This window comes from Silene latifolia, chromosome X, assembly GCF_048544455.1.
Source record: "Silene latifolia isolate original U9 population chromosome X, ASM4854445v1, whole genome shotgun sequence".
NCBI lineage: Eukaryota > Viridiplantae > Streptophyta > Magnoliopsida > Caryophyllales > Caryophyllaceae > Silene > Silene latifolia.
This window is the reverse complement of record NC_133537.1, coordinates 66,996,566-67,021,342: the sequence shown is the minus strand read 5'-3', so window position 1 is coordinate 67,021,342 and position 24,777 is coordinate 66,996,566. Positions and strand designations below refer to the sequence as shown.

Below are 24,777 nucleotides of genomic sequence, written 5' to 3'. Positions count from 1 at the left end.
AAAAAAAAAAAAAGTAAATTAGTTCTAGTTTTTATGTCAACCAAGTTTCCAAGCTGAATGATTTTTTTGGTCACTTAGTCTTAATATAATAGAAGGGAGGGGAATTCAAATCTGAGACCTATTATCCATAATATTTTCGTCCTAACTACTAGACTAAAGACATCTTCAATATGACAAAACTATATATACGATCATTACCTAAATACTTGTTTTTTTTGGCAGCAAACATAAATACTTTGGATAAGCGCACTAATGGCACGTGGGCTTGACCAGTAGTGATTTAAACATACACAAAGTAGGATTTCATCGTCAAAATTCCAGATAAATCATCATGATCATCATAGCTTGATGATTAATAAATAGGAATGTGAATGTTGATTAGGAATCCACTTCCGTTGTTTCTTGGAACAAATGATTTGTGTTCCTTAGAACATCATCAATTTGTCCGCTAAACTTTAGTGAAAAGAGAATTATTATTATTAAGAAAAGTTTGCATGAAGTGAACAAGAGATGGTAGAGGACCAATCTTGTTTGTCATTTCTTGCTCATTTAGTGGCTCCAAACTGTGCACGGTGGCCATCCACCTTGTCTTTCCTATATGTTTTATTCCGGAGGCTAACATTTTTCCATTTTCATTACTTTGCATTTCTAAGTGCCTAATAATAGCGAAATGGAATTTGGACTAGGGCACAAATATTCTTATCACTCTTTTATTACTTTTGATTTTTCTATAGTTATTTATACACCATAACTTTATATTCATCAACTTGTCAATATTTGCGTCTCATATATGTTCCTTTTATTTCTCCTAAAATTAAATGTTCGATTTCTAAATTTAATCAAATGAAATATTTTTGAACATTCAATATTATCCTTAAATATTTAATTATCACTCATTCCATCACAAATCACAGTAACATTGTGCATAAAAATTATTTCTTCCGTCCCAGTCAATAGTTTACAATTGTTTTATACACAATTATTAAGGTAAGGAGAGATGATGGAGTTTATAATTATTAAAAGAGTTTTTTGTCAAAAACTACCTAATATTTAACTCATTTTCATAAATACTACCTAAAGTTTTTAATTTTGCGAGAAACTACCTAAATTTTCTTGACTTTTATCGGACACTACCAAATTGAAAAATCCGATCAAATTAGACAAAATTCTAACTCGAAAACATTATTTTTGGCATTGAACATACATTATTTACTATACTTAACCACCGCCAACTGTTTTTTTTTTTTTTGAAAGGGAAAGCCCGAAGGCTTTACTGCATAGATAACGAATCGAATAAAACAGCACTGTTCACAGTCGGCGGTAGACTATCCGACCACACAACTCTACCAGCAACAAAAGGTAAGAAATGAGCTAAAGCATGGGCTACACTATTGTTCGTACGGCCAACTGTTTTGGTTAGCTACTAACACATTTATTTTAGGGAAAATGAACGCGGTGCCCTTGAACTTTCGATTTTTCCCCGAAATACCCAATTTTTTGTTCCGGAAAACTTAAAGAGGCTATAACCCGTGTTTACGAGCTCAGAAAGTGACGATTTTTTTTTTTCAAATTGATTATCTTTTCGAGAACTACGACTTGAAAAAAAAAAAAATTGTCGCGTTTGGAATTCGTGACAAAGAGAGATGGTCACTCAAAGTTTGTTCGGTAAATAAAACTTTGACGTACAAAAACTCCTAGCTACGGGATCCAAATACGACAATTTTTTTTTCAAATCGTAGTTCTCGGAAAGATAATCGATTTGAAAAAAAAATTATCACTTTCTGAACTCGTAGACACGGGTTATAGCCTCTTTAAGTTTTTCGGAACAAAAAATTGGGTATTTCGGGCAAAAATCGAAAGTTCAAGGGCACCGCGTGCATTTTCCCTTTATTTTATTTTATTTTACTACCATTTTGACTAGTATGGCCGAGATTATGGCTAATTTGGACAAAATTATGATTAATTCGATTGGCATTTTGACTTATTTGTCGGAATTTTAGTTTGTTCCGGGTGTAGTTCCGAAGCAGTTATTTGTTACCACTCGTGGCTTGTAGAATGACGTCTTTGATTGAATCCTCCTTTCGGCCTCTCCTGAAACAATGAACAAACTGAGGGCTCGGCTTTGGCCGAGCGTACTCACTCCGACGCCCAAGTCAGTGAACTTAAAGAGATAAGTTGTGTGTTACTTGGCGAAGTATATATAATGTAGAGAGATAAGGAAGATATTACCAGATTATGAGGTGTTTTGGTTATATTTCGGATCCTCTCCTCAATGAGGGTTGAGGAGTATTTATAGACTTTCACCTTTTGTCATGTAGTGGCCAAGTGGCCAAGTGGCTAGCAGGTGGAAAGACTGTTCTACCCTCGGCCGGGACCCATGGCGGTGCGGGCCTGTTGACTCCATGTCGAGGGTCTTGGATGTGAGTACGCGGATGTGTCTCCCGGTGGTGATTGACCAGCCGAGACCCAGTGACAGCCGACAGTCGCGCGTCGGTTAGGGCTTTGTCTAATACGTTGACTTTTTGTGGATATCTTTGACCTTGCTCAATATGTTGACTCGGTCGGCGGGTGCAGAATATGCCCCATCAATTTGCCCCCAGCGTAGTCTATGCCGTGGTATGGACCTTCGATGAGTGTTGAGCGTATTCTGCGCAAGTAAAAATTTCTGCCCCGGCTTCTTCTACCTCGGCTTGGTTCTGCTTAGGCCGTACCGTATCCCCCCTCTACATGGATGTGTAAAGGGCATCAAATGTGGAAAAGAAAGTGGCGCTGGCCGAGACCGAGGTTGTGAGTGTCGTGTGCTTTTGATTGCCCCAGTAGTCTTTGCCAAGCTTGGTTGAATCAGCGGGCCGTTTGGCAAGTAGATACCAAGGAGCGTGTTGAAGAAGATACGTCGATTGACATTCTGTCAAGGAGCGTGTTGGAGAAGTTTTGTAACTGTTTGTCGATTGACATTCCATGGCTGCATGCTTGATACGTGGCTCGGCGTTGATTGGTTGACGCTTCATGGGCTTTGCCCTGATTGGTCGGATTGAGTGGGCTTTGCTCTATAAATAGGGCAATTAGCCCCTCATTTTGGCCTTCCACATTTTGTTTTCAAAAAATTTTCTCTCTAGCTTTTCTTTCGCAGAGTTCCTTTCTCTTCTAATTTCTCGAAGCGTTACTCGGTGTAACATTTCTTTCCAAGGTAATCAAACAAATTCTTCAATCTTTTTCTTGTTAAATATTCGTTGTCATGTCTTCTGCGATCTTTGGACCTAGTAACCTGCGCCGGGGCTCCCGTCGCGTCTTGATGAAGAGGAGGCGCTGGCCGCCATCCCGATAAGGTCCGGGGGCCCTAGGTCTCCTTCTCCTGAGGTTGACGATCAGTATTTGGAGGATTTCTCGGATGATGATGATGACGTTGACGGTGACGGTGATGATGTTGAAAGGACTCGTTCCAATGAGGAGAGGCCGCATCTCTTGGACCACGGCGACGCCTGTAAGATCGGCCCTGATCGTGCTTGGACCAACTAATTCGCCAGTTGTTCTGGTTCTGAATTTTTCGAACATCACTTCTCCTTCGGCAAGGAGTATAGGATTGTTATTCCTGGGGAAGGTCAGGCGGTCTGTTGCCCTCCCAAGGGCTGTATCGGCGTATACATCAGACACCTGGAGTATGGGCTCCGGTTTCCTCTGAATGAATACGTTATGGCCATAATTAAAGCCATGAACGTCGTCGTGGCCCAACTGCATCCGTTGGCCATTAGGACTATAGTTGGCTTTGTGTGGCTCTGTCTCTTTAAAAAGGAGGCCCCAACGGTTAACTTATTCCGCCGGCTTCATCACCTTCGGCCGTCAGCCCCCGGTCGCACGGGGTGGTACAGCGTGCAGACGGAGCCGGGCTACGTTACCGTATCCAAAATTACATCTTGTAAGGACTGGAAGGGGCGGTGGATATACGTTGAGGTTCCGAAGGATTATCCACTGCCCCGGTCCTTCCAGCACCACGTCAATTTGCGGTGTGAGAGTCGGGGGGAGCGTGAGAAACATGTCTCCCGGAGCAAGCTTAAGATGGACGCCTTTAGGGTCCATCTTAATGAGGACGAAAGGCGGGCGATGAAGCTGTTCGAGGCTGAGAAGAATGGGATGCCAAAGGGATGGATGCCCCCGACGCAGATCATTCTTCAGGATGAGCTGCTCTGCCACGTCGGCCTCATACCGGCCCTCGAACAGGGTGAGTGGGGTCGGTGTGAGGCCCATCTCTGCTTTTAATGTTTCTGTTTTTTGAACTTTGATTTATTTCTTTTACTTAACCCTTGCTTCGTTTCCTTTGCAGACCATTTTGGCCCGGATCTGTCTGAGGATATCCTTAAGAGAATGGGACTTGACAAGGACAAGCAAGTTGTTGATTTGCATCCTAAGGCCCAGACCCGTGATCGCAGACCGGCGCCAAACGACCTCATGGATCAGCAGCTGAAGGCACTGGATGTAACGGCGGCCAGCGAAGGTTGCCGATAAAGTGCCGCGCGAACGCGAAAAGCAACGTCTTCGGCGGCGGCGACGCGTCAACTTCAATTCACCTCCAATCCTGCGGTCAAAAGGAGACGGTGGAGGTCGTCGATATTACCGATGAGGAGGCCACCATGGCAGAGGAATCTCCTCTCTTTCGTAAGAGAAAAGAGATCACTCTCACTGCTGCTGCTGCCCTATCGCTACCGAGGCCGCAAAGAAATGGGGCCAAAGCCCTCTGTCTAAGAAACCCGGATCGGTACGGATCTAACTCGTGGCTCGGTTTAGTTGGTTCATTAGGCGTTCCGGATGACAGGCTCTCCGGCATGTCAATGAATGTTGACATGGATGCTTTGTCCGCATTTTTGTAGATCAACCGCCGCCGTCTCCGGTCCCTCTAAACGGCTTATTGAGAAGCGACCTGCGCAGACGGGTGGTAAAGATGCCGCCGTCATCTCCTCCTCCCCGAAGCCTTCCCCCGCCCAGATTAGAAAGATGCTGGCGAAGTGGGCTGATATGGTCGGTGCTCATATTATGGAGCAAGAAAAGGTCATGGCCGAAGCTGCCCCTCAGCTTGAGCGGCTCAGACTTGAGCTCGCTGCTGCGAAGAAGGAAGCTGAGAGGGCCAAGGTTGAGGCTGAAAAGGCGGTCCTTGCTGAGCGAAAACTTAGGGAGGACGCTGAAAAGGCAGTCCTTGCTGAGAGAGCCAAGGTTGAGGCTGGGGAGGCTGATGCCGCTAAGATGCTGGCGGAGCACGACAAGCTTCATAAAGCATTTGACTTCACCGTTCAGAAGAGGGAAGAATGGAAGCCTAGGTATCGGCTTCAGTCGAAGTCACACAGGAATACAAAGGCAATCCTCACCCAGAGGGAGGAGGACATTGAGACGCTCCAAAGCGTCATCCTCCCTAACATGTGCGCCCAATACCGGGACCTGGCCGAAGAAGCTGCCAGGGAAGTGATCGGAGAGCTCTTTCCTGAAGGCTCCTTTCCGTGGCAAAGATTTGACGAGCTGTTTGATGATAAGCTTGATGCTAAGGCGAAGGCCGCGGAGGAGAAGGCTGCGGAGGAGGCAAGGGTGAAGAAGGAGGAAGAGGAGGGAGGTCGGAGAAGGCGGCCCATCTTTGAAAAGGCGAAGGCGGCCGGGAGGAAGGCGAGAGGCTAAAGGCGGTGAAGTCGGCCGCCTATCCCCTTCTGGGTCGCCCACCAAAGATGATGCTGCTGATGTCGCCGGTGGCGAGCAGCAACAGGCATAGGGAGACGGGCGGTCGTCACCAGGTTCACCCGGCATCTCGGATAGCTTCAGCTGTTCGGGGGCCAATTATTAAGCCTTTCCTCCCTGCCATCTTTTGGCACTTCATGTCTTATGTCTGTACCCTTTTTCTTTTTCCTTCTTTTTGTAAACTTTGGTAGGTAGTGTTTAGGCTATCCCTATGGGGACGCCAGTGTCGTCGCATTCTCCTTACTTGTAATCATTTTCAATAAAGCTTGTTTATTGGCCCTCGGCTTGGCCAGGGCTTTGATCACAATCCTTCACTTGTCTTCTTACGTTATTAATTGAGCGCTTTTTCGTTTTTACCTTCGGCCTGGCCGAGCGGTTAGAATGCGTATCTCAACCGTGCTTAACGTTTTTAAACATGTTGGCATGTTGGTCGCTTCCTCTTTCACTCTCGGTCTGGCCGAGGCGTCCGATTTGCGCTTCCCAACCGCCGCTGTGAACATGTTAGCGTATCGACCGTTGTGTCCCCTGCCAGGCCTTCGGTTGGCCGAGGCGGCTAGAGGTTACGGCTCAACAACGTTCATATCTCAGTAGACATATTGATCGCTTCCTCTGCCGGGCCTTCGGTTGGCCGAGGCGGCTAGAATTGCGTCTCAACTGTACTTATACGTTCCTAAGGCATGTTGGTCGCTTTCGCAGTATCAACTAACGCTGGTAGTGATCTAGCTGTGCGTCTACTTCTTGGGGTGACTTTGCCGGCTTGGGCCGTGGCGTCTACCTCGATATGACTACGGAGGGGATAAACACTTTGATGGAAAACTTGGATGATTCTTCATTAGATATAAACACGCGTTGGGGTGCCAACAACGATTTTGGACACCTCCGCCGCTATACAAAGTATTTCCTGAGGTTGTCGGTGTTCCAATGGCTCATCAAAGGCACACCCTCCATGTCCGGCACCAGTATGTACCCGGCCTCATTTCTTCAACCACTTTGTAGGGACCCTCCCGATTGGCGTCAATTTACCATGAATGTTTCCTTTGTTGGTGGCGGCCGACTTTCTTAGGAATAGATCCCCTACTTTTAAGTCTCTTTTGTGGACTCTTCGGTTGTAGGCTCTTCTCATTCGGTTTTGGTATACTTTTGCCAAGTTGAGGCGTCTTTGTATCTCGGCTTTCTTCGACCAGGTCTAGGAGGTTCTCGGACCTTCCTCATTTTTAACCGGGTTAAAGGTGGCCGTTACGAATGTCGGCACCGCCGCTTCAATTAGCGGGCGCCGGACCCGTAGACTAAGTGGAATGGATCTGTACCCGTTGCTTCTTTCTCCGTGGTTCGAAGGGACCATAGGACACCGGGTAGTTCATCGGCCCATCTTCCCTTTAGGTCTTCAACTTTCTTCTTCAAACCGTTGAGGATTGTTTTATTGGTCGCCTCACTTTGTCCGTTGCTCTGTGGGTGGCAAACGGAGGAGTATACAAATTTGATACCAAGCTCTTCCAACCAGTTCATTATTGTGTCACTCCAAAACTCTCGGCCGTGGTCAAATACCATGACTTGGGGTAACCCAAAACGAGTTATGACATTTTCCCAGATTACCTTTCTTACGGCCGCCGTCGTCTTCGCAGTACCGCTACGACTTCAACCCATTTGGTGAAGTAGTCAACGCGACAATCAAGTACTTTCTTCCTCCTAAAGCCGTTGGAAATGGCCCTAGTATATCCATCCCCCACTGTGCAAAAGGAAGGGGACTAACCTACCGCGAGGTCTCGGGAAGGTGCATGTATCACCGGAGCATGCATTTGACAGTTGTTGCACTTTTTGGTTTTGGCTCGGAATCCTCAAGGATGGTGGGCCGAAGTAGCCGGCTCGGAGAGCTTTGTGGGCTAGTGTTCTTGCCCCCATGTGATGACCACGAGATGCCTTCGTGAATTTACTCACAAGATTAGCTCCGCGTCGGCTGGGCCGACACATTTCAAGAGTGGCCTTATCACGGACCTCCTATATAATTCTCCTTCAAACACCAAGTACCTTGCTGCGATCCTCTTTATCTTCTGCGAGAGGCTGCGATCCTCCGGTAACTCATTTGTCAGTTTATACTTCATTATCGGAGTCATCCACGTCGTCTCGGCCTCTATGTCGCCCACCATGCCGACGGTTTCAGTAATGCTTTTAGCATTCCTGATGTCCACCAGCACGGTTCGACTGACATTCTTGATGGTTGAACTGGCAAGCTTTGAGAGAGCGTCGGCTCGGTTGTTCTCGGACACAGGAATGCATTGTATCTGGAAAGATTTCAATTTTGAAGTGTCGGCTTTTACCTTTTCCAGGTACCTTGCCATCCCGTCGTCTCGAGTCTCGTACTCTCCTCGGACTTGATTAGTCACCAAGAGCGAGTCTGTTTTCAAAATGATGTGTTCCGCCCCGGCAGCTCTAGCTAACTCGACTCCAGTTATCACCGCCTCGTATTCGGATTCGTTATTTGAGGCCGGGAAGGTAAACTTCAAGGCATACTCAAACTCGTCCCGTTTGGGGTGATGATAAGGATGCTTGGCTCTGAGTTGTTCGCCGTGGAGGACCCATCGGTATACACCTCCCACATGCCGGGACGTGATTCTTCCTGATATGTGCACTCGGCCAAGAAGTCTGCCAGCGCTTGCCCCTTTATCGAAGGCCTCGGTTTGTACTGAATGCCGTAGCCGGAGAGTTCCACTGCCCATTTGATAAGTCTGCCTGATTTTTCGAATTTTTCTAGGGCTTTCTCCAACGGCTGGTCGGTTAAGACCGTCACGGGATGTGCGTCGAAGTAGGGTTTTAACTTCCTTGCGGCAACGACGACAGCGAAGGCTGCTTTTTCAATCAGTGGGTAGTTTCTCTCGGCGGCCAGCAGTGTATGGCTGATAAAGTAAATTGGGTGCTGCTGCTTGTTTTCTTCCCTGACAATTACGGCACTGACCGTGGCCGAGGTAACTGCTAAGTATAGGTATAGCGTCTCCCCCGGATCGGCACAGACGGGGTCGGCGATGTCGAAAGGTGAGCTTTCAGTTGCCCGAAAGCTGTGCTCTGTTGCTCCCCCCAGCTGAAATCCTTATTTCCCTTCAAAACTGTAAAGAACGGTGTGCTCTTATCGGCTGACCGAGAGATGAAACGGGCAAGGGCCGCCATTCTCCCGGTCAGCGTCATAACTTCTTTTCGATTCCTCGGCTCCGGTAGGTCCAATATTGCTTGGACTTTCTGCGGATTGGCATCAATTCCCCGGCGCCGACAAGCACGCCGAGGAACTTGCCGCCCGGACACCGAAGTTGCATTTCTTTGGGTTGAGCTTCATTCTATACTTCCTTAGTGAATAAAATGTCTCGTGTAAATCGGCTAAGTGCTCATTTGTCGGACTTGCTTTTTACAATAGCATCGTCGACGTAAGCCTCAATGTTTCGCCCTTTTTGATTTTGGAACACTTTGTCCACCAGTCTTGTGTAAGTTGCGCCGGCGTTCTTCAAACCGAACGGCATCATTTTATACATGTATGTGCTGTTACTCGGTGATGAATGCGCACTTAGGCATGTCTTCTTCGGCCATGAATACCGATGATACCCGAGAAGGCGTCCGGCAGGCTCAAGATAGTGTATCTGCCGTGGCGTCGATTAAACTATCTATTCGAGGCAAAGGATAGCAATCTTTGGGGCACGCTTTATTAAGATTGGTAAAATCTACACACATCCTCCACGCCCCCGATGATTTCCTCACCATTACAACATTAGCTAACCACTCAGGATAAGTACAAGGCATGATAGAGCCCGCCGCTAGTAATTTATCTACCTCGGCTTTGATGGCCTCATTCTTCTCGGGCCGAGGAGTTCCTCATCTTCCGCTTGACGGGCGAGCGGTGGAGAGTACGTTCGGCTTGTGAACAATTACCTCCCGGCTCACGCCCGGGCATCTCGGCTGCCGAGTAAGCGAAGACGTCTATGTTCTTCTTCAGCAGTCTAGGAGAGCGGCCCTGAATTTTGGCTCCAGTTGACACCAACGATTCACGGTGCGCCCGGGTCAATTTCCACTTCTTCGGTCTCGGCTCCTTCGACCATGCCGACAGTGGCATCCATGAGTTCGCCCTCCTGTTGTAAGGATGGGCTCTTCCCCTTCTCTGACTTCTTCGCCACTTTGAGGGATTGCATGTTGCACCCTCGGCGGATCCGGACGTTGACTACTTCGTCTTTTTCGTCCCTTTGAGACGAGTTTATGCGCTTCCCCGGTCCGAGACATACATCGTGTCGGGGCCCGGATGGACATTATTGCATCGGCCTCGCTCAGAGTGACTCGGCCTATGAGAACGTTGTAGGCGGACGAGCCGTCAATGACCACGAACTCGGATAGGACATTCTTAGCCGCATTCTCCTCGCCGAACATCACCGTGATCCCGATTGACCCCGGGGTACCAGGCCGGCCGGAAAAACTGTACAACGGATTGGTGAAGGGCTCAAGTCCTCAATCTTGGACCGAGATTGAGAAAGCACTCCCGAACATGATGTTCGTGTAGGCGCTGTGTCAATCGGCACCTCTTGACCAGTGGTTGGCTATGTCCAAGTGAACTACAAGTGGGTCGCCATTTGTGCGGGCGATGACTCCTCGTAGTCCTTCTTCCCAATAGTTATGTCGGGGATGTTGGAAGCGGGGATCGCTGTTTTGGGCACAAAGTTGATGGCCTGATATAGCTCGTTCAGGTGTCGTTTGTGCCCATGAGCGGACCCACCGTTCTCGTTGCCCCCGATGACAACATGGATTACTCCTATCCGTTCAAAGACGGATTTTTTATTTGAGCCGCCGATATTAGTCTTTTGGCCTCCGTGCAACATATTTGCTTGAGGCTCCCCTTCCGGATCGGCTCTTCAATGGCATTCTTCGATGCTTGCGGCGGTTGTCGATTAAGTGACCAGGTGTGGCGTGGTACTCACAAGATCGCGCTTGTGTCACCGTCCCCCTTGCCTTGGGAGGCCTTTCCCACTTCGACCCTCGCTCTTGCTCGGGAGAAGACCTCGGCGGCGGATAGGACCAGGGGGTGTGACCATTGTACCGCTTTTGGTAGTACGGCCCCGAACTCCCCGCACCCGCCGAGTTCATTTCCTGGCGGACTTGTCGACCGTGACCTATTACATCACACGGCGTCCTTCATCCGGGTTGTCCTCCCGGCGGCTCTTCCTCTCGGTGCCCGGCCTCGCTGTGGCCTACCCATGTCTTGTGATAGTCCTCCACCTTTATGGCTTGGTCGGCCATCTTCCCGGCGGAGTCTAGGCTCGAGCCTCCGCACTTGATGAGCTCGTTTTTAAGTCCCCTCTTGGGAGGCCTTTCATCGGTCGAAGGCCGCCGGTTCATTGTTCACTCACGAATCTGCTTGAACCTTGGCGTCGAACCTCTTTACATAGCTTCGGAGAGACTCGCCCCCTCTCTCGATAGTCGGAGATCCGATGTCTCGACGGCCCTCCTCTTATTGCAAGAATACTGGGCCAAAAATATGTCCCTTAGGTCGGCATAACAGTATACCGACCCATTGGGTAGCCCCTTGTACCAACTTTGTGCCATCCCATGCAGGGTCGTTGGGAAGACTCGGCACCAAACCTCATCAGGTTGCTCCCATACCGACATGTAAGACTCGAAAACCTCGGCATGGTCGGTTGGGTCGCTTTCTCCTTTGTATGATATGGGCGGCAACTTTAGCTTAGTCGACATCGGGACCTCTAGGACATAGGCACTGAGGGGCTGTCTGACCACGTGTCGAATGACACGCGGCGATCGGCTCCTCGCATCCTTAGTCCAGCTCCTCTCCCCGTGGCGGGAAGGGCTTCTTCTCCGACTCTGGTGAGTCGGACTTCTTCTCCGACTCTGGTGAGTCGGACTTCTTTCACTCCTCTGGGGCAGGCCTCGTTGGTGTCGCGGCGACGCTGTCCTACCGCGAGTGCGGGAAGGACTCGGTGCCGCCATTGGCGATCTGGGTTCCCAGGCGTCTTGACATGGTCATCTTCCTCCAATGCTCCGTTCAAGTTTCTCGGAGTCACTTTTTGGACCCTGGTCTCCTGTGGGGGTGCCGTCGCTCTTGTCGTCGTGACAGTGTGAGTCGGCGTGCTACTCATTAGGTCCAGGAATAGCTTTAGTTTAGCTGCATCAACCACATGTCCCATGACAGTGACTTGGTCGGTGGGCAGCGGTGTATCTTGTTCTTTTGGCATCCCGTACGTCGTATCAGTGATACGGCCGGTGGGGGACTGCCCGATTTCAGAGTTGTGGAATGTGTCATCTTGGAAGAATTCGGTTTCCACACGCACAATCTCTGGCTGTTTCGACATCTTCTTAGCTCGGTGAATGGGTTTTGGGTTTTTTTTTTTTGTTTGGGAATGAATGTGACTAGCTTCTAGTATCTTCCCCACAGACGGCGCCAATTGTTCCGGGTGTAGTTCCGAAGCAGTTATTTGTTACCACTCGTGGCTTGTAGAATGACGTCTTTGATTGAATCCTCCTTTCGGCCTCTCCTGAAACAATGAACAAACTGAGGGCTCGGCTTTGGCCGAGCGTACTCACTCCGACGCCCAAGTAAGTGAACTTAAAGAGATAAGTTGTGTGTTACTTGGCGAAGTATATATTGTAGAGAGATAAGGAAGATATTACCAGATTATGAGGTGTTTTGGTTATATTTCGGATCCTCTCCTCAATGAGGGTTGAGGAGTATTTATAGACTTTCACCTTTTGTCATGTAGTGGCCAAGTGGCTAGCAGGTGGAAAGACTGTTCTACCCTCGGCCGAGGGACCCATGGCAGGCCGGCGGGCCCTGTTGACTCCATGCCGAGGGGTCTTGGATGTGAGTACGCGGATGTGTCTCCCACCGTGATTGACCAGAGACCCAGTGACAGCCGACAGTTGCGTCGGTTAAGGTCATTTAATACGTTGACTTGCTGTGGATATCTTTGACCTTGCTCAATATGTTGACTCGGTCAGCGGGTGCAGAATATGCCCCATCATAGTTAATTTGAAAAAAAATTGTCGAATTTGCTCATTAATTTCAATTTGGTAGTTTTCGACAAAAGTAAAAAAATATTAGGTAGTTTCTCGCAAAATTAAAAACTTTAGGTAGTATTTATGAAAATGAGGTAAATATTAGGTAGTTTTTGACAAAAAAAAACTCTTATTAAAAAATTGAAAACAACTTGAAATGAGGACAAAATATAATGGTCCTCTCACCCACATTAGTTGGTTTATTTAGGGGTGTGCAACGGTCTAAGACCGGACCGGATCGGATCAAACCAGACCTGACCGAACACTGAAATCATAAATTTTCTGGATCTAAGACCGGACCTAAAAGTTTCGATCTTGGACATGACCTAGCCCGAAATATTCGGTCTAGTTCGGTCTTAGATCGAAAACTATGATTTGTCACTAATAATTATGCCTTAATTAATTTTAATTTCGCCAAATCAAACATAATAAATTATCAAACTATCGTTTAATTTAACTTCAAGAAATTATAAAGATTAACCTTGAAAAAACATGAAATTAGGTAATTTTGGTCCGGACCAAAAATAACCGACTTGGACCGGACCAGACCGAAACCTAAAAAAATGTGGACTAAGGATCGGATCTAAAAAAACTTGGTCTTGTTTCGGTCCAGATCGAATGGTCCGTTACGGTCCAGATCGAATGGTCCGTTACGGTCCATTTTTCCGGTCTGGATCTAAAGTTGCTCAGCCATGTGTTTATTCACTAAAATAGGAAAGTGTAAACTATTGACTTATACACTTCAATAAAAAAAAGTGTAAACTATTAACCGAGACGAAGAGAATATTATTTTACCACTTCTCTATAAACCCGGTTCATTTAATGGGTATGAAATTAGGAAGAACCGAGAGATTAGAAATTGAAATTCCAAGGAGCTCTTAATTAAACGAATGTCATACAATACAAAGATTTTTATGTGCAACATCCACAATTGAGAGTTGTATACCCTTAAGGTCTTAATGGAGGATTAATGATGAAATTTTGACTAAGACTCAATCATCATATAAAATAGTTACATGACAGTATTCTTTAGTCAAAAATTGTTGTATAGGATAGTTCGATTCACATGAAAGAAAACCATGTACACATCACAATTTGTTATGAATATATTTGGTTAATTAAAAAAAAATACTCTAAAGTTTAACAATTCTAGCTACTAACTTTAATTAAACATCACAATTTTTTATGAATATATTTAGGTAACTAAAAAACTCCTAATACTCTAATTTTTTAACAATTCTACTAACTTTAACAATATAATAGTAAAATCTGTCTATATATTTGTCTTTTATAATCTACTTGCAATCTGATTCATCTTAATTATTATTATTATTATAATCTGTCGATACATTTGGGTATGCTTTAGAATATGTATTTCAACATACTCCGTATTATGTTGCATTTTCGCATCATATCCTTGGAGACTTCTCAAAATCAGTAAATACAATATGCGTAAATATATGATCAAAATTAGCTAATAGCAAAAATAATCCCAACGGGTTTTCAAATTGTTAACTAGTTTTGAAACCCGTGAAAAATCACGGGTCCTAACAAATTTCCTTTATTTGTTAATACTACTTGTGTAAAACAGATTTTGATTTGGAATAATTACAGACGATAAAATAGGATGAAAATTATGAGATTGAACATAATAATAATAATAATAATAATAATAATAATAATAATAATAATAATAATAATAATAATAATAATAATAATAATAGTAATAGTAATAATAGTAATAATAATAATAACAATAATAATAATAATAATAATAATAATAATAATAATAATAATAATAATAATAATAATAACAACAACAATAACAACAATAACAACAACAATAATAGTAACAACAATATTATTAATAATAATAATAATAATAATAATAATAATAATAATAATAATAATAATAATAATAATAATAATAATAATAATAATAATAATAATAATAATAATAATAATAATAATATGATATTAGTGGGGAATAGAGGCACTGTATTTGTCGTTAAAATGGGGGTCTTTGTAAGAGATACAAAAAAAAATATAATCATGAGTAACTCTTCTTCTCCTTCTCTATAAACAACCTAGTAAATTAATGGAATTTAGGCATTTAATAAAAAGTTTTTTTGAATGAATATGCTGAACGGATGACGTTGCTCATGCTCTGATAATTCATGATTTATGCTAACTCGCAAATTCAGTAATGATTTGCATTCTCAATTCATCATACTCAAATTAAATAGTCTAATTACATGTACATAGACATAAGTTGTTTATATAGAAATCAATGATTAATACTTATACATGGGTTATGTATTATGTAACTTCAAGATATTGGTGCTCCGGAGATTGAGGACTTTGTTAACTGCCAATTTACCAAAGGCGGTCTAGTTTTTATCCTTCAATAGGTAAAAGAAAAATAGCCTAACAAAGTGAATGAAGTAAGACTAATATAGTAATTGAATACATTGAATACATGTCTCTTCATTTCAAATTTAATTATCATTTGATGGTTTTTGTTTTCTCTTGTAATAATTATCCGTCAATGTTGTGTCGATACTATCACTACAACTAAAAGGCCAAGAATAACTAATAGGCTAAAACCCTTAGCATAATTATTGGAACAAAAATAGATAGGCTAATATCAATTAAAATGATCAACGGCATAAAAATACATCATCAATGTGGTGATTACTCCATTCAAGAGTTTCAGATTTGATCATCCATATGAACACATCCTCCAACATCAAATATCGCGTTAACTGATATTGAACTAATATATGAAATAAAAAAATTGATAATTCTTAAATTGTATTTTGTACTCACCGATTGTCATGTATGAATAATTAAAATAGAAAATCTCCCAAAAAAAAGAAATTCCAAGAAACAACCTCTTAAAAAATCCACATACTTGTCGATTGTCATTTGCACGTATTGATCTCCAAGTATGTCATGCTCCTAAAAATTCAATCACTTTGTACAAATTAGTATTATGCCAAAATCAATTGTACACGAAATACAAGATTGCATAAGATATATCAAGTATATGTAAAACATTATCAAATGAGTTTTGTATTAATAATTAAAACAGAAAAATCTCCCAAAAAAAGAAATTCTTAGAAAAAAAATGAGAAACATCATGCTACCTCTTAAAAAATCCACATACTTGTTGATTGTCATTTGCACGTATTGATATCCAAGTATGTCATGCTCCTGAAAATTCAATCAATCGTACAAATTAGTATTATGCTAAAATCAATTGTACACGAAATATAAAATTGCATAGATATACCGAGTATATTTAAAATATTATCAAATGAGTTTGACCAATATATTAAAATCTTATAATGGAAAAGAGAACATGAGAAAACCGAATGAACTGTAGGCTGATAAAAATTTATAATAAAAATGCATGTCTATTGTTGTGCTCATGGAATAAACATTATCATCTCAAGAAAAAAAAGTAGTAATTAAGAAGTCATAATATCATCAAAAGTTTCAAGGTAAACTAAACATATGAATCATTATAAAGGAACTTGAGAAATGAGATATGGAGAAAGAAGATGAAAAGTATGGTTAAATGCTTGTGGTGAATTGAATAAAGTATTGAAGTGGAAGAAGATAAAAAGTTTATTGTCTTCTTTAATTTTTTCTAATATTGTAATTGTAAGAATAAATATTAGGGGGGATAAAAGAAAATAATTATGATATAATGAGACTTGTAATATGGCTTCTTGAAATAATGTGGTTATATCACATGTCATTTAAAAATGTAATCAATGTTAGCCTTTTATACTATTATTATTATATAGATTTTAAAGAAATAAATAAATGTATACTTTAATTTTACGAGTTGTGTTAATATGAAAAATTTTAACCGATTCACTAATATTTATGTTCTCTTCCAAAAATTTCAATTAAAATGTGAAATATAATTGTAAATTATGAAACTTTTATGTGAATTTTGGTAAGTTACATCTTTTTTTAGTTTTTTTTTTTAGCTCATCAAATATTTAATATATACATTTAATTTAAGAATATTAATGATGTCTTTGATTTTCTTTATTTGTGTGTTACACAATATGTAATGACATATTTGTAAGCACTTTTTATAATCATTTTTTTTAAGAATTATATCAAATAACCAATAATCTAATAATAATTAATAAATAATAATTAAATAATCAATAAAAATGAATAGAAATTAATGGGGTATAAAATATCACTAGTTTTATGGCCCGTGAAATTCACGGGATGTTTTGTTTCTACCATAATGTTTTTAGTGATTTAATACCATAACATACTACGATCAACTCAACTTACGGTTTTCATGTTTTAAGTTAAAACATCTTAGGGTTGTATAAAGTCAGTTAATCTTTTGTACAACAGTTTAATTGTTACACAAAACTATAATATTGTCAGGGAGCACCCTCGCTAATTATTAGATATTAAAATTGTATCAACAATTCAGGAAATAACATAACATACACGATTAGAATTGTTATGACAAAACTAACATTTCACACCTCCCATAATATTGTAGCTAATAAAATAATAAATTGCGAAACTAAGAATTCCAAAGGAGAACCTCGAACAACAATTACATCATTAAGACATAATACTTTATATATTAAAACAATATTATACAAAATTGTGTATGTCATCTCTCCAAAAAATTTTACCTTTAGCCATATACTTCAAAATATGAAGAACTTCAGGTATTTGCCACCCATCGCAAACCCCACGTAATTGATATGTTATTTAGATTTTCATACTTAAATATCATTGTCTCCTAAAATTTCAATTACATAACCTTTGAAAAATGCAATAACCATTACAAATACAATGTATCAATAATAAAAAGTACAATTAAAAGAGACAATAGACAAAAATTAAGGTTAAAGCTCATTCACCTAATGTTAGCGTATAATTTAGAGATGGGTGAGGGATTACGAGCTTCTTGTCGAATATGGTGGCTAAAAAGAGAAATTATTGGATTAATACAAAGATTTATGACTTGTGGATACATAATACCATTTAAAAGAAGTGATTGAAAATCCATACAATCCATACACATAATATAGTTGATGGTTGTGTAGAGTGTTAGATGATGTATATATATAAAGATGGATTGTTGGGATTAGAAACCCAAAAGCTGGGAGTGATTAACAAATAACTTCTTCAATTATATACATTTAGTGTAATTTATGAACGTGCACTTATCACTCAAGTTTTGCTGATAATTTTGTAGGCAACGTTACACAAACTAATAGAACGGAATTGGGAAATAGTCTCCGGAGAAGTGACCTTGGGAATAAGGACTAAATGAGTATCATTAAGGCCCACTGGCATCCCTTTACCCTCTAAAGCTTTTATGACCATGTCGCATAGAGAATCAGCAATAATCTCCCAATTTTTCCGGTAAAATAGAGCTTGAAAACCATCCGGACCAGGCGCCTTTAATGCACCCATATTATTTACTACCCTTTCTATTTTGGCAATATTGAACAGTCTAGTTAACCATTCCCAATCGACACTCGAGAAGTCCTGGAATAAATTCCAAGGCAACTTGTCTTCCGCGTAAGTCTCTTGTTCTTCCAAGTAGAGTGATTTGTAGTAATTTACTACTATTTCTTTTATTTCATGCGGCTCAGACGTTCAATCCCCATTATCTTTTTTTAGCGACGTTATCCGATAACACCATCTTTGAATAAGAGTACTAACGTGAAAGTAAGATGTATTTCGATCACCATCCCGTATAAAATCCAACTGTGACTTCTGGTACCATAATAACTCTTCACGGGCAAGGACCTCATCGAGCTCACAACGTAATCTCGCTTCCAATTTAATGAGATAATTTATTCTTTTCAGAGAGAGCTCTCTTTGACAACCTTCTATACGTGCTTTGAGTTCCCTTTTTTGACGAAAAATATTTCCAAAAACTTGTTGATTCCAGTCTTGCAATTTCGAGGACAATTGCTCTAATCTCGCAGGAAAGACACCATGCTGTGACCAATTTTCCTCAATAAATTCTTTAAATTTCTCATGCGTCAACCAACATGCTTGGAATCGAAATGGACGATTCACAGCAGCTAAAGGTGCGAAACCATTTGGAGAGATTAAAAGCGGGCAATGATCAAAAGCTAAGGCGGGTATGTGACGTACCAACGCATCTTCAAACAATTCGCTCCAGTCCGAGTTACACAAGGCTCTGTCTAGTCGAGCTCCTTGTCTCGTTTCGACATTATTTCCGCGAGCCCAGGTGTGCATAGGGCCTGTAAAAGCAAGTTCAATCAATTCACAATCTTCAATCCAATTGTTAAATCTCTCATATCTCCGAGCCATATTATGATCGCCCCCATGTCTCTCGCTTAAAGATCTCATTTCATTGAAATCCCCTGCTAGTAGCCATAGACGATTATTAACTCGGGCAAAGGCTCCAATTCCACCCAAAGCTCCCGTCTATTTGTCTGGTCTGGGCTGGCGTATACTGCAGAAAAGAACCATGGGAGTTCACCAAGTTTAGCTACCTCTACTGTAATAAATTGCGTATGCTCCTTCACCGGAGAGACACTAACCACATTCGTCTTCCAATACAGCAAGATAGATACCTTCACTATAACCTATGGCGTTAACCTGCGACTGACCATCATAGCCAAGGATATTTCCCATTTTAATGGCATGCTCTTCCCCCATATGTGTCTCCACAAGTGCAAGGACAGACGGCTTATATTTTTTAACAACCTCCTTAATAGCATTGATTTTAGTTTTATTACCGGTACCTTGTACATTCCATACGATGAAAGTGATATGGGGTAGGTTGGGACATAAATTCGGGATTTGTGTATTCATATGATCAGGTAAATAATTAAGCGAGGATAGATAGGCACGACTTACGTGTTTAAGAAAATTATCAATACTCCATGGTATCGATAGCTCGATTTCTAGCTTCGAAGGATTGTCCTTCAGTAATGTGATTCTCACATCCATTATTGGGCATTCCGAAATCATCACCGCCATACTGGGAGCGGCCATCTCCGGCCAGTTCGACACCCTCAGCTGCTGTGTGGGTGGTATCACAATTATGTGAGGGTTCTGAGGGAGACACCTCGGTTGAGGTAGAGGGCGGTCTAGATAAAATAAGTAAGGGTGTGGGTTCATTATGTGGTTGATTTTGGATGAGGCGAGAAAGAGGAGTTGTAATTGCAGAGGTGAGATTGTCAGTTTGCGAGGATGACGATGCTACGTTTGATATCTTTGGAATTGAGAGAATATTGGTAATATCTTTTAGGGTAGATGAAATATTAGGAATATTATTAGAATTGGAGGATCGAATATTTTTATTATTTTGGTTAATATTAGGAATAGTATTAGAATTGGAAGGTTGAATATTTTTATTTTTTTGAATAAATTTAGAAGAGTTTTTAGAGGAAGGATGGCTTGATATTAGCTTATTAGTTTTCTTAGTCAAAGATATTATTCTTTGATTGACTATAGGAGATTGGTTGTTATTATGGCTAGGAATATTATTTGCTAAATTGTTGCCAGGAATAAGGGAATTTGACGGATGCTCGGAATTTTCCTTATTATTTGTTAAGATTTCAAACCTCGAACCCGTTTTCTTCAAGCTCTGCCCGAAATTGAATATAGTATTCGAGGTATTAGCACTCGCTCCTTGCTTTCTTGTTACTGCTTCTGGTTTTTTCCGTGGAGGCTTCTTCACCAGCATCCAGGCCCCAAAATTGTCACTTTCCTCTGGACGTAGTCCTGCTTCAAGTGAATTTTCACCCACTGTGTTGTTTAGATCAATAGGTTGGACCGTCTCATCCTCAATAATCATGTTATTCCTAGACGCTAAGCTCTTTGGACAATGCTCTGTTTCATGACCTAAGCGACTACATTTAAAGCATATTATTTTCAATCCCTTCATAATGTATGCAGTAGACTTTGCCATTGAGTCGAAACTTCGAAAGAAGTGGCCTCGAAATATCGACCTCGACACTTAGTCTAGTGAATTGACCCCGTTCAGCAGAGGTCGTGTTCTTATCGATGCGAATAACCTTTCCCACTTTCGACCCTATCTTTCTTAAGAACATCTCGTTGAAATATTCGGCAGGTAGATTTGGAATGCAAACCCATGTCGTTAGGTACTTAATACTGTCTTCAGATGGTACAAAATTAGGTATCCATTTTTGGATCGTAAGATAATGATCGTCTATCATCCAAGGACCCTACGTCATCACGAAGTCGTAGTCCTGCTTCGTGGAGAATCTTGCGACATAATAATTGCTAGTGAGGTCAGTCAAGGTTAGCTTGCCTTTGATCGACCATTTCGCTTGCAATTTTCGCATTAGTGCGAGGTATCCAATCTTTTTGTCGAACATTTTGATGATGAGCGAGTGTCGCCATGGCTTTCGAATTAGGGCCTTCTCCTTTTTTGTTAATGAAATTCTAGGGCACAGAACATCCTCGTCTTCCTCTCCTGGATCAATATCATCCTCTGAGTCATCTTCAAACTCTTCAAAAAGTGGATCTTCCGACGAGCCCTCACCTGAACCAAACCCTTGCACCATTGCCATATACGACACAGGGGCAGAAATCGAAGGATTTTATTGAACTCCAGATTCGCCCAGAGATGGAGAATGGTTGTCGATAGCATCGACAGCATTCAGACTCGCAAGGAATTCATCGATATGCATTGTTTTCCTCTTAGCATTTTTTTGATTTGTTTGGGGAGTGAATACTGGTATAACCCCAGCTTGACCAGTGATGTGTGAGGAAATGGGGGATTGGGTGGTCTCCGGCGGGAGACCTGTGGTATTTTCAGGCATTCAAAGGGAGGGATTTTCTCTCTCTAAGGAAGGGATTTTCTCTCTCTAAGGAAAGGATTTTGTCGAACATTTTGATGATGAGCGAGTGTCGCCATGGCTTTCGAATTAGGGCCTTCTCCTTTTTTCTTAATGAAATTCTGGGGCACAGAACATCCTCGTCTTCCTCTCCTAGATCAATATCATCCTCTGAGTCATCTTCAAACTCTTTAAAAAGTGGATCTTCCGACGAGCCCTCACCTGAACCAAACCCTTGCACCATTGCCCTATACGACACAGGGGCAGAAATCGAAGGATTTTGTTGAACTCCAGATTCGCCCAGAGATGGAGAATGGTTGTTGATAGCATCGGCAGCATTCGGACTCGCAAGGAATTCATCGATATGCATTGTCTTCCTCTTAGCATTTTTTTGATTTGTTTGGGGAGTGAATACTGGTATAACCCCAGGTTGACCAGTGATGTGTGAGGAAATGGGGGGTTGGGTGGTCTTCGGCGGGAGACCCGTGGTATTTTCAGGCATTCAAAGGGAGGGATTTTCTCTCTCTAAGGAAGGGATTTTCTCTAGCTAATCGAATAAAGAAGGTCCTTCCGCACTTTATCTCAGAGACTCAAAGTGGTTTTGTACCGGGTAGGCAAATTACAGACAATATCGTGGTTTTCCAGGAGGTTATTCACTCTATGAGGAAAAGAAAAGAAAAGCAGGGATTCATGGCAATAAAGATTGATCTAGAAAAGGCGTATGACCGTCTTCGTTGGAGCTTTATTCGAGATACCATGAAGGATATGGGCTTCCCGGTTCTCTTGGTGGATGTGGTTATGGAATGTGTAACCTCAACAAGAATGCAAGTTTTATGGAATGGTGAGCCGACTGAGCAATTTACCCCCACTACAGGCGTCAGACAAGGTGATCCTTTATCGTCTTATTTATTTGTTATGTGCCTAGAAAAATTACAAGCTATTGATCTTGAAGTCCGGAACAAGAATTGGCGCCCTATTGTTGTTGGTCGAAATGGCCCTTCGATTACTAATCTTTTTTTCGCGGATGATATGGTTCTGTTTGGGGAAGCTACTGAAGAGCAGGCCTTAGTTATGCGATATATATTGGACAATTTTTGAGAAGCCTCAGGCGAAAAAATCAGCTCGGCAAAGTCGCGGGTCTTCTTTTCTAGTAATACGGCCGAATAGATTAGGATGAATGTCAGTGCGACATTGGGTTTTGAAAAAACAACTGATCTTGGGACTTATCTTGGCATGCCTACCATCAATGGCAGGGTAACCCATCACACCTTTGAGCATTTAGAAGAGAAAATGAATAACAGGTTAGCGGGTTGGTCTACAAAAAAATTGTCTCTAGCAGGCAGGGAGACCTTGGTTAAATCAACCTTAACAACTATGGCTAATTACAGTATGCAGACAGCTAAGATTCCGCGAACTATTTGTGATTCTATAGACAGGAAATCCCGTCGTTTCCTATGGAGTGGAGATGAAAATAAAAAATCCATCCATTTAATCAAATGGGAAACGGTTCAACAACCTAAGGCTCAAGGAGGTCTGGGTATCGAATCAGCTAGACAAGCCAATGCAGCTTTTTTAACTAAACTTGGATGGCGAGTATTAGCCGAACCACATAGCCTATGGTCAAGAGTTCTCCGGGCTAAGTATTGTAATAATCGGTGCGATATTGATATCTTCCAACCCAAGAGAAACATGTCTAATGTTTGGGCTGGAATCTCGTCACAATCCAAGACAATTGTAAGAGGCACAGCAACTGCAGTTGGGAATGGAAGAAGAACTTTGTTTTGGGATCACGCTTGGGTGGACGGTATTTGTCTCTCTAACCATAATATAAATCCCATACCGGAAGAAATATTAAGGGCAACAGTCAGTGATATGTGGTGCGAGCTTAATGGGTGGAAATGGGACTTATTCGCTGACCTATTGCCGCAGTCCATCCTCCTCAGAATTGCTTCGGTTTCCTTAGTTCATGACCCAAGCTTGGAAGATTGTTTGTACTGGCAAGGCACGTCTTCAGGTAAATTTACAATTAAATCCGCATTGGGCTATTTAAAAGGAATTGATTATGAACAATTACCTGAGTCTCCAGTCTGGCGTATAATTTGGAGACTACCAGTCCAACAAAGAATCCGTATGTTCCTATAGTTAACAGCTCATGGTAGTCTTATAGTTAATGTTAATCGGGTTAGAAGAAATATGGGGGGTGACCCTCTTTGCCCGAGATGCCACGCTACTGAAGAAACAGTAGAGCATCTCCTTCGTTCATGCCCGATATCTAAACAATTATGGAGCTTGGTGGGCATTAATCCAAATAATACTTTCTTTTTCAATCTACCCTTTGAGGAATGGTTAACTAAGAATGTAACAACCCGGATTATAAAACAAAGGAAAACTTATATAAATGAAATATCAGAGTACGATACTGATAAAAAGGGTCAAGGTGGCGGAAACACATGACCAATCCGGTTCGCTACTAAAACCAAAACAAACTAATACATTATTCAAAGGTTCTCATAACATGAAAACAAAATTCTAATTTATTATTTATCTCGCCGCACAGCACTTCCCCAGACAGATATGATCCAAACAGCAAACATCTGAACAACCTGAGAATAGGGGGTCGACAATCAGTCGGGAGTAACTAGATGCTCTCCCAGTCATATTTACAACAATTGAATATAATTAACAATCATTAACAAATGAAATGTAAAACCAGTAAACATGAGAGATCATCTATACTCATGAAAACCCAACAAAGCTTACCATGTCTTATCAACCTTAGACGAATGCAATCATGCAAACCTAGACCATATGCAATCACTAGACCATGAACACTTACAAGACTAGTAGTGACAAACGACCCACAACAACCTAAGGCACAAAGCTAGCATTGAAGCATAGCAAACATGGTGACACACAATCCACAGCAACAGAAGGCACAAAGCTAGCAACAAAGCATAGCGAATAGAGCGAACGCCCGTTAGAGCGTATAACCACTGCCTCTAACTTGCCAGAGCGTATAACCACTGCCTCTAGCTAACGGAGCGTATAACCACTGCCTCCATTGGTGTGGAGCGTATAACCACTGCCTCCACGGTACTATTTATAGCATATAACCACTGCCTATATGTCTAGGACCTGGCCAGACTTTCGGTAAACCGAACGACACTCGGCACCCAGAGCGTAT

The 24,777-nt window shown here is 42.1% G+C and overlaps 1 protein-coding gene across 1 annotated transcript; it reads right to left on the bottom strand.

Moving 5' to 3' along the window:
* Positions 1 to 18,405: 18,405 nt before the first annotated feature.
* On the bottom strand, positions 18,406 to 19,443 carry LOC141617528 (uncharacterized). Its single transcript, XM_074434721.1, has 2 exons — positions 19,326 to 19,443; positions 18,406 to 19,022 (listed from the first exon to the last, which is right to left on the bottom strand). Exons 1-2 carry the CDS (start codon positions 19,441 to 19,443, stop codon positions 18,406 to 18,408), a joined length of 735 nt encoding a protein of 244 aa, XP_074290822.1.
* Positions 19,444 to 24,777: the final 5,334 nt, after the last annotated feature.